This window comes from Drosophila biarmipes, chromosome X (genome assembly GCF_025231255.1).
Source record: "Drosophila biarmipes strain raj3 chromosome X, RU_DBia_V1.1, whole genome shotgun sequence".
In the NCBI taxonomy this organism is placed as follows: Eukaryota; Metazoa; Arthropoda; class Insecta; order Diptera; family Drosophilidae; genus Drosophila; species Drosophila biarmipes.
Window position 1 is genome coordinate 2,579,977 of NC_066611.1, and position 9,497 is coordinate 2,589,473.

At 47.4% G+C, this 9,497-nt stretch overlaps 4 protein-coding genes across 5 annotated transcripts; 2 read left to right on the forward strand and 2 right to left on the reverse strand.

Annotated features, from left to right (window-relative positions):
* Positions 1-845: 845 nt before the first annotated feature.
* Positions 846-3,661, forward strand: LOC108035791 (uncharacterized). The gene has a single exon (XM_017111529.3). It carries the CDS (start codon positions 953-955, stop codon positions 2,411-2,413), a length of 1,461 nt encoding a protein of 486 aa, XP_016967018.1. The 5' UTR covers positions 846-952; the 3' UTR covers positions 2,414-3,661.
* On the reverse strand, positions 3,055-4,660 carry LOC108035745 (uncharacterized). The gene is made up of 4 exons (XM_017111441.3): positions 4,650-4,660; positions 4,192-4,453; positions 3,709-4,140; positions 3,055-3,609 (listed from the first exon to the last, which is right to left on the reverse strand). Exons 1-3 carry the CDS (start codon positions 4,658-4,660, stop codon positions 3,739-3,741), a joined length of 675 nt encoding a protein of 224 aa, XP_016966930.3. The 3' UTR covers positions 3,055-3,609; positions 3,709-3,738.
* LOC108035792 (U4/U6.U5 tri-snRNP-associated protein 2) lies at positions 4,596-6,501 on the reverse strand. 2 transcript variants are annotated; one of them, XM_050884773.1, is made up of 4 exons: positions 6,355-6,501; positions 6,241-6,291; positions 5,025-6,177; positions 4,596-4,965 (listed from the first exon to the last, which is right to left on the reverse strand). In XM_050884773.1, the coding sequence occupies exons 1-4, from the start codon at positions 6,374-6,376 to the stop codon at positions 4,710-4,712; spliced, it is 1,482 nt and encodes a 493-aa protein (XP_050740730.1). In that variant the 5' UTR covers positions 6,377-6,501; the 3' UTR covers positions 4,596-4,709. The 2 variants fall into 2 exon arrangements, with proteins under 2 accessions (XP_050740730.1, XP_016967019.1); XM_017111530.3 differs by having other exon boundaries at positions 6,241-6,294.
* Positions 6,502-7,273: 772 nt separating this feature from the next.
* On the forward strand, positions 7,274-9,449 carry LOC108035772 (L-xylulose reductase). The gene is made up of 2 exons (XM_017111478.3): positions 7,274-8,073; positions 8,781-9,449. The coding sequence occupies exons 1-2, from the start codon at positions 7,766-7,768 to the stop codon at positions 9,199-9,201; spliced, it is 729 nt and encodes a 242-aa protein (XP_016966967.1). The 5' UTR covers positions 7,274-7,765; the 3' UTR covers positions 9,202-9,449.
* The last annotated feature ends 48 nt before the right edge of the window (positions 9,450-9,497 follow it).

Below are 9,497 nucleotides of genomic sequence, written 5' to 3' on the forward strand. Positions count from 1 at the left end.
CAGTCCGACCACGGAACTGTCGATATTTTTACTACATTTATTTTTTTGAATACACCAAAACGTCAATCGCCAGCTAAGCTAGCTGTGTCAATCCCACCTGACAATCGATGGATTTTTATTGCGACACTGATGAGTTTCAGAAATAAATGTAAACAAATACATTTTAATATAAATTTTAATTTAATTTGGTAAAAATATCGTTCAGATCTTTTGACGATTACTGCCGCTTTCGCTGAAGAGCAGTCCTTGTAGAGACAAAGAGGGAGTCAGGAGACTACTAAATAAAGCAGCAGAATTAAAAAACCGCTAAGATACAAGTGATTCAAATGTTGATACTTAGACTTTTCAGGAGTCGATGCGCTTAGATAAATTAAGGCAAAAGTACAAGAAAATAATTTGGAAAATTAGAGCTGGGAGACCAGTGAGCCAAATGCGTTTAACTTAAAACGCTTTTCTTCTTTGAACTTTGAAGAATATTAGTCCATTTTGAAATGAAAGCTGAACATGGACTTGATTGTTTCTATGTCGAGACAAATTTATTAATAAAATACAATTTTTTACAAAGAAGCGTGTGGCAGTTTTATTATGCTTTTAAAATATGTCAAAGGGTATTAAGCGACTGAATTACAACATAGTTCAACCTATTATATCATATTATCACATTTGAATTTAAATTATCGAAGCAATCTTTAGGTAATGGTAAACCAAAACACAACTCACCTTTTTGTTAAGAGGCAAACGGCTAACGGCTTAGTTAGCGAGGGCACATTTCTGGTGTCGCCGTTTTGGCATATTATGTTATCGGTGCTTTGAAAGCATCGATAACATGACGTGAGTATCGATGTTCGTGCACTCCCATCTCCAGTCGCTCATTGTTGGCGCTTTACAAGATTTACACAATTTGCTTCCTGGCCTTTCTGGTCTGCTAGAGATTTGCTCGGGCCAGGACAAGATGCCCATCAAGGCGCTGTGCATCGAGCTGCGTCCCAACTTGCGCAGCGGAGTGGCGTTCCTGCAATTCGATCAACCGATTTCGCGGAGCCACGAGACGCGCGTCGTCATTCGGGATTACAATGTTTACATCAGCGAGAAGACGGAGAAGCGGGAGAACGAGGAGGACTCCAGCTCCGAGAGCGACTGCGAGGACTCCGCACTGCTGCTCATCCAGCACGACCACTTCGGCATGGACATAAACTGTCTGTCCACCTTCCTGGTCAGTGGCAGACACATAAGCTTTCGTTTCAACTACAACCAGATTGATTTGGCCACCGTAGACGGTGGTGCCGTGGAGGTGCCGCTGGCCCCGCTGCTCCTCTCCTGCCAGGAGAACGAGGCCATTACCATCAACTGTCGTGGCTGCCGGGCGGAACTAGTGGCCGCCAGGAGCTATCGACGGCTGCGAGAGTTTCCCAGCTGCGTGGTGGATCCCAGCGAGTTCTTCTGCCACAACCATGGGTCAGACGGCAAGTCCCAACCATTAAGTCTTGTGCCCGCCGAAGCAGATCTCTTCTATGGCCTCAACTATGTGGTTATAAGCTTTAGCGAAGGAAATCCAAACATCCTCAACCGCGAGGATCACTTGTACTGCAAGCGTTGTATGCGCTTCTTGGGCCAGACCATGTTCAATGGCGCCGCCGCTCGACTCTGGGCGGATGCAGTGCGCTGGCTGCCTGCAGGAGCTCCGGCTGCTGCCCCAGAGCGTCACTTGTTCCAGAGCTCCACGCTGACGCAGCTGGTCAAGCGCTTACTGTATTCGCTGTGGCCGCAGCCGCTGCCGCATCTCTGTTTGAGCACAAGTCGCGCGGTGCTGGTCACCTCGCTGCCCAGTCGAAAGCAGCAATACATGTTCCTGCACGTTGTGGAGTCGCAGCTTCGTGTCCTGCGTCGCATCCGCACAGACTCGAATCGGCTGCGCTGCTACCGCGCCTGCAAGCTGTACTACGGGGTTTTCGGAGGCGATCCGCCGCTGCTGGAGAAGTGGCAGGCCCAGCAGACGCTGCCCCGGATGGAGATCTCGCCGGACATGTTTCTGGCACTTCAGCAGCGACTCGACTTCAACGGCAATTTGATTCCACATGCCTGGCGCGTCAACAGTGCGGAGGAGCAGCTGCAGCTGTCGTACTTCTTCTACGAGAATGAGGAGCAGCCCGACGGAGTGGCCGCCACCAAGGATGTCTTTCAGGGTCAGTTAAGCCAGCTGGACGGCAAGCAGCAGGAGGAGGATCAGTACGAGACGGATGCAGGTCATGCCAGCGAGAGCGACGACGAGTACTCGGATACGGACACTGCTTCGGAGGAGGCGGCTGTCCACTCGCTCGGAAAGCTGACTCTTCTGAAACGCTGTCCCACGCCGCCTCGCCCTTGCGATAGCATGTCCACCTCATCATCATCCGCATCCTGGGACGACAAGTAGTGACCCATCCCTTCCCATAATCCCCAGCTTAGCTCGTAAGTCAACAAATCCCTCATTTAGTGCTTTCAATTTGGGGTGTATGTACGCGATAGAAGCAATCCTACCTAACTTTGGGAAAACTTGGTCTACTGCCATTCAATGTTGCAGGCACTTTATGAAGTAACTTTATCCAAAATCCCCTGCTAATGTGTTAACCACGGTTTCCGATCCTTTGCTGTAGTTGTTTGTTGTGCATAGGCGATAGAATCAATGGTTAGCCAATCTGCAGGAGTAGTAATTAATCAGTGAAGGTTGACCGTAAGGCCTAAGTCTCCTAAGTCGGACATTTTTGTGTTGTGGAGAAACATTTTATTTAATTACTTGACTCGATCGTTTCATACATATTTTGATTTAGTTCAACAAATGTTTTGCAACAAGTATTAGCTTGAAAACAACTTCAAAGTGGTGGACAATGCTTCCTAAAGTTGGCACAAAGACAACGCTTCTCGTGGCTGAGAAGAAAGACCCATTCTGACGGCTGCGAGATGCACTGCATCGAAAACTAGTTATTGCCTTTGCTTACACTTGACGTTCCGAGTAATTAAACATTACAAATCAAAAAATATTGCGAGAAGGATAAAGTATTCAATGCGGAATGGAAATATTTGAAATATTCAATTTTTATATATTTTCAAAGAACTGAAAAATACGTTTTCCAAAATGTGACTTAGCAAGAGTAAACAAATATCAAAGAAGGTAGGGAGAATATATTTGGTGTATATATGCTTATGGTGAACCTAATCAAAATTAAAAAGGAGTATTCAAACTTTGTATAATTCGAAAAGAGCTTTGACTATGATTAAACTACGCAAATATTTCAAGAAAGCTATTATTGTCAAACATTTGTAATTCAGTTTTAACTACGTAGGACAACGAATAGTCGAGAAGGTATATATTTTTGAATATCTGATGTAAACTATTAAATATCTACTTATGTGTATAAAGTCAACGGAATGAATGCAAGGAAGAACAGTGCGCGCCGGGACTGTAAGACAGTACTGCAGACCGTCACGACGCGCACTGTCCGCACACTCGCAAATGTGATTGAAGACGCTTTGGGTAATCTCAACTTGTGTTTAGTTTTAAGCGAAACTCATGTGTTCATCCAAACAAAGAAGAGGACAGAAGGCTGGCCAGAATCAGGCGACGAAGATGACCTGAGGAGTGAGGGTAAATAAAGTTGGAATCATACATTCATTTCTCAAAGAAGGCGATTGTTTTGGTTTCATCGGGCTGGAAGGGCAGTGGGTCATTACCTGGACTCCGCTCCTCCTGAATGGGGCACTTCACTTGGCTAGGCGGCGCATCTGCTGCGTCTGCTCACTCATGGCTATCTGGGCATTGTCCGCCTGGTTGATCAACGCATCCAACTTGTCCAGCTGCGAGTTCATGCGCTTCTGCTTGGCCGCCTTGGCGGCGCTCACCTCGGCGGCCGTGGGCGGTGGCTTGGCCAGCGGCTGATCTTGGACAGGCGGACGCTCTTCCTGGCTGGCCATCGCTCCCGATCCCCCCATGCCTGCTGAAAGATCCACCGAGCCCGAGCCGGCCCTGGAAAATATGTTGGTCAAACTGCCACAGGCCGTTTGCTTGAAGCGGTTAAGCTTCTGCTGCGTGCTGGACAGGATGCTATTGAGCTCGCCCAGCTTGCCACCAACATTGGCCAGGCCTTCGTCTTGTTGCTCCAGAAGCTGATGAGGGAGATTCAGTGGAGATTCGCAAGCCTAAGTGGCCGTACATACCACCGCCTCGGCGGCCTCTTGTTCGGCCAGCTCGTGCTCCAATCTCGCTTGGCGCTTCCGCTCGAATTCCTCGGGGTCCGGCGGCTGGAGACCCAGCAGTTCCGCCCGCTGGCACTCCTGCTCGTAGCTGTTGTTTTCCGGCTGCTCTGACATGCTTCCGACCACTCTGTCACCCAACGACTGGCGAAGCCATCGATTTTTTGCTGCTCTTGGCGCAAATCGGCCCACTTGGTCATGGAGTGGGCACGACGCATGCGCTCCTCTGGCTCAGCTGACGCTGAGGATTGCAGCTTAAACGAATCCAAGCCATCAGATTAATTGAATAAATATTTGATAGCCAATAGCCCCGACTTAAAATAAATTTACCAGCACAGTGCATCAAACTACTAAAATAAACACACATCTCTCCTTCTCAGGGGCCTCTCATAGTCGCTAAACTCGACTAAAACATGTATTACTTTTGGATCATTTAGTTTGTTAATCGAAGTACAGCTAGAAGTAACTACGGCTCAGGGGGATCACGAGGAGTCCGCACACCGCTCGTAGATTTGAATGTAGGACTCGGTTAGCGTAATCATCTGCGGCAGGATCTCGGTGACATGCAGATCCTGCATCTCGTACCACTGGCCGTTGGCCTTGTGCAGGATGTGAGCGCGATAGGTGCCCTTCTTGGGATCCCCGTCGTGCACGATATTGGCCACCAGGTTGTACTTTGTGTCCTTAACATCCTTGTCGCGCTGTCGCATGCCCAGAATGTCACCAAAGTCCACGTTCCTAAAAATAATACGAGGTGTAATGTAACGATACGATGACACTGGAATTGAAACACTCACTTGATCGGGAAATTCACAATGGTGGGGTTCTTCTCCAGGAAGAAGGTGTTCTTGGTGAAGCGCTTGATGTACAAAATAATGAACTGCGGCAGGCGGGTGATCTCGAAGCGCTTCATAAAGTTGTCCTTGTAGGTCTTGTACTCCTTCTCGGCGCTGCCATTGAACTTGCCCAGCAGCTGGTAGAGATTCACCTGCGGTATAATGTTCTCGCGGAATTCGTCGGTGAACAACGGCGGCGGCGGCAGATCGCAAGTGAGGTAGATGAAGTTGGTGTGCTCCACCTGGTCTTTGTACTCCTCGGTGGCCAGCAACTGCGCCTTCGCCGTATCGTCCAGCTCTACGGGCGGTATTTTGCGCGTATAGATCTGCATCTCGCCCAGAAAGATCTTGTAGAGTATGGAGGAATTCGGCTGTTTGTTGCCCTTCAGGGCGCGGTGCAGCGTGTTGAGGAACCAGGACAGGAAGTCGATGGGATCGCCCTGCTCGGTGATCTGGAACCGTTTGCTGGACCACAGCACTACGGCTTGGAGCATCTCGTGGGGCGACACGTGCGCCTTAAAGTTGCGCGGATTCCACATCTTGCGCATTAGCTCCCCGAATCGCTGGACTAGCGTGAACATCGAGTCACCAGGTGGACGCTTGACATGCGCATAGCTCTGCTCCCGCAGAAAGTAGTCCCTGAGTGGGCCAACGTGGGAGAGGGCATGCAGCACCACATTGCAGTAGTCGTTGGCCTTGATGTTGTTCAGACCCACGACTCCGGGTAGATAGAGAACTCCGTCCACGGTTCGCGAATGCTTCGGCTGCACTTGGTCCAGTTTACTGATCTCCTGGCGTGTGAACGTTGGGTTCAGCACGTACTTGATGTCGTCCAGCGAGGAGTCGATGATCTCGTAGTTATCCGGCAGGCAGTAGAATCGCAGCGTGTGCAGGTTGAGGAACACATGGTGTGCCTCGCCCACGGAGTGCGTGTAGGCGTGGGTATTGGTGCCACGCCCCTGGAAGTACTTCCCGCACACCAGGCACGCGTAAACATTGATCCTCGTCAGCGAGATGGAGCACAGCTTTTCGAAGTCGAAGTCCAGCAGGTTGCGGTTGATGGTGTCCAGGTAGGGACACACCCTGTACTTCGGGTTGAACACGGATGGCGTTTCTGTGGATGGTAAGCCATTGGTAGCACATTTACATTTTAATAACAATTTTCACCCATACTTACCATCCTCCTCCACGGGGTTTGCCGGCTTCTTCTCCAGCTTCAAGCGCTTGGCTGCTAGAATGTCGTTTTCAGCACTATAGTCAAACTGTGTTCATGTGATAAGTCAAAGCCTACCTGGGACTTGCGTTTGCGCCATTTATTCTCGCCAAGATAGTCAGTAACTCATCTAATTCGAAGTAAATTACATTTGTTTTGTGGACTGGTTGTTTGGCTGGGCGCAGTTATCGATAACTTGACCGTTCGATAACCGCTTGTGACAGCGTTGCCAGATGATACTTTCGGTTTGCTCACAGAAAAATCGGAGATTTGAAAAAACAAATTTCTCTTCTAAATCTTATAATAAAAAGTAAAATATCTGACCTTGTCCGTCTAATAATCATCCGGACATGACCGAAGGAACATTTGTATCCTTTTTCGGTATTTAAGACACCTATTGTTAACCCTATTGTCGTATCCAGCGAGTACATTTGCAATTAGGTAATTCCCCATTCATACAATTTTGAAAAAACTGTCTCGAAATAAATAAAAATTTAATAAATAACGAGCATCCCAGTCGGGCCGAAAGCAGTTACTAGCACTTCAATTTTCAGCTAGCTTATAGTTTTACAACGTAAGTTAGCTTTATATAAATAAATAAATAGAAAACTGTGAAAGTTAATATTCATTTTATTTAGAAGGCAACCTTTGAAAATATTTTTAAAAATTTGATCCAGATTTGTCTAATATTTTTAAAAATCTATATTGTTTTTTTTTGTTTTGTTTCAGATAAAGCGAAAGAAAACCGACTAATATAGAAATTTGTATGCCAAATCGTAACTTTTTTTTCGAAATTACAAAATTTTAAAAATGGTAAATACACTATGATTTTTATTTTTTTTGATATTTTTTTACATCACTTTTTTTAGTGCCAACGTTGATATTATTTTTAAATAACTTTTTTTAGTGCCAACGTTAAAAATCTATAAAATGTTAATAGTACTGCATTGCTTACAACTTCAATAAGACATACAGCTTATGTGTCATATTTTTTTGTTTGGCTTGAAGCTTGGGAAATTCACTCCGTTGCTAAAATTTCTTCTAAACGTTGGTGCGCTCCGCACGAATACAGTCGTTTGATCGATTTTCACACTTTTCGTTTCTAGATAAATTCGGAGGGGAACATCGTATAATGATCATAAAACCTTATCAATTTTTATCAGTGTGGAATCCGGCATCTTGAGCTTATCGGCGGCTCTAATTATAGCCGGTTCTGTATCAGTTCGGGGGACCTCTGGGCCGCGGACCACCCCACGCCAGCCCCTGCGGGAGATCTGCTGCCAATCCGCGATCCAGAAACGACCTTTAACGCCCTAGCCCAGAGAGCCGAAGCTTTCTGGCTTCGGATTCTCCGAAGAAAGCTCTGGCCGGCGATTATTGCCTCCGATAAGGTGTAAACACCACATCCAGTTCAGTTCTGCCAGCGATCCCCTGCACTCGGGACGGAACTTTCCACGACGGAAAACATTGACATTCGATAGCAATCAGCATGTGGGCAGATCTCGCGGGCAAGGTAATCCTGGTGACCGGGGCAGGAGCCGGAATCGGCCAGGCTCTGGTCAAGCAGCTGGCCTCCGCGGGCGCCACCGTCGTCGCGGTGGCCAGGAAGGCGGAGCAGCTCGAGGAGCTGGTGGCCTTCGACCCGGTGCACATCCAGCCCCTCCAGTTGGACCTCAGCGGGTGGCAGGCGGTGCGCGAGGGCCTGGCCAATGTGCCCCTGCTGGACGGACTGGTCAACAACGCCGGTGTGGCAGTCATCAAGCCCTTCGAGGAGCTCACGGAAGAGGACTTCGACGTGTAAGTGGGTTGGAGCTCGAGACCCGGTCGGTCGTTCGTAGGGTTTGGCTGGGAAGTCGCCTTTGTACGTGCGGTTAGCAGGAGAGCCAATTTTAAACTAGGTTGCTTAGGACTTAGTCTTATCTTCAGGGGTATCTAAAGGTGTAAACATTAAATATAGCTCTATATATAAGAACAATTGCATTTTCCTAAAATATTTTATAGAGATCTAGGGACAACAAGTAAAAGATAGCTTAAACAGGCCAGGAATTAAATAATAATCATAGGATTGTATTTTAAAAAAGATTTGTAATATTTATTTACATGCTTTTTTTATTTCGAAAATTGTAAGTGTTTTAAAAGCCCACCTATTTATGTTTTTGCTGATCATTAATCGGAACTTGCTCTCTTATCAAGGAAAAGTTTCGTAGCTATCGAAGATCTTGGTCACCCAGTTCATTTACTATGATAACGATTATGACGGCCAGATTAAGGAAAGGGTCACCGGAAACTAACTTCATTTAACCTCTGAGAAAGGCGCTCACACATACCTAGCTTTAATTATAACTACCTAAGTTGCATTTAAGTTCTGTTGGCAAACTATGTTTTTGGGGATACTGAAGTGTGGTTATCAGGTACCTTGGGCCAGGACGACGCAACGCAACCCAGCTTGGAGTAGGCTTAAGTTCTGTAAATGAAGTTCGTAAATGATGTGCATTTCCTTTCAGCCACTTCGATGTGAACATCAAGGCGGTGTTCAACGTCACGCAGTCCCTGCTGCCCCGCATCAGAGACGGAGCCTCCATCGTCAACGTGTCCTCGATCGCGTCGAGCCGGTCCTTTGGCGGGCACACTGCCTACAGCGCCACCAAGGCGGCCCTGGACTCGCTCACAAAGTCGCTTGCCTTGGAGCTGGGTCCGAGGAAGATCCGCGTGAACTCCGTCAATCCCACCGTGGTGCTGACCAAAATGGGCGCGGACAACTGGTCGGACCCCGCCAAGAGTGGACCGCTCCTGGCCCACATTCCGCTGAACCGGTTCTGCGAGGTGCAGGAGGTTGTGGACGCCACCGGCTATCTGTTGAGCAGCAAGTCCAGCTTCGTCAACGGCCACCACATCCTCCTCGAGGGAGGATACGCTGTTTCTTAAGATTCTTGGACTCCTGGAACTCGATGAAAATACATACAACCCATATACGATAGCCGCTCGAGTTTTCTTTGAGTTGACTGAAAGTTGACTCAAACTAGTGTTCTAGCTCTAGCTTAAACTTTTGAAACGGATCCCGATTAGTTTTGATTTGCAGTCCGTACGCTTGATTTATTTTTCGAATAACAGCTCTGAGACACCTTAATTCGAGTAGCTTACAACCCCAAAAATAAAACCCTTAGCACACATTACCGGGAAATGACTCTTATAAACTCTTGACTCTTTCATCACAAACGATT

What these genes read in the sequence shown, in the direction of transcription:
- LOC108035745 (XM_017111441.3), bottom strand. An exon ending in AAGAGGCCGCCGAGGCGGTG is followed by an intron (nt 4,141 to 4,191) that starts GTATGTACGGCC and finishes CTCCCTCATCAG; the next exon opens with CTTCTGGAGCAACAAGACGA.
- LOC108035791 (XM_017111529.3), top strand. Translation starts at nt 953, where the DNA reads ATGCCCATCAAGGCGCTGTGCATCGAGCTGCGTCCCAACTTGCGCAGC.
- LOC108035772 (XM_017111478.3), top strand. Translation starts at nt 7,766, where the DNA reads ATGTGGGCAGATCTCGCGGGCAAGGTAATCCTGGTGACCGGGGCAGGA. An exon ending in ACGGAAGAGGACTTCGACGT is followed by an intron (nt 8,074 to 8,780) that starts GTAAGTGGGTTG and finishes ATTTCCTTTCAG; the next exon opens with CCACTTCGATGTGAACATCA.
- LOC108035792 (XM_017111530.3), bottom strand. Translation starts at nt 6,376, where the DNA reads ATGGCGCAAACGCAAGTCCCAG. An exon ending in AAACCCCGTGGAGGAGGATG is followed by an intron (nt 6,178 to 6,240) that starts GTAAGTATGGGT and finishes TACCATCCACAG; the next exon opens with AAACGCCATCCGTGTTCAAC. An exon ending in ATTGTGAATTTCCCGATCAA is followed by an intron (nt 4,966 to 5,024) that starts GTGAGTGTTTCA and finishes TATTATTTTTAG; the next exon opens with GAACGTGGACTTTGGTGACA.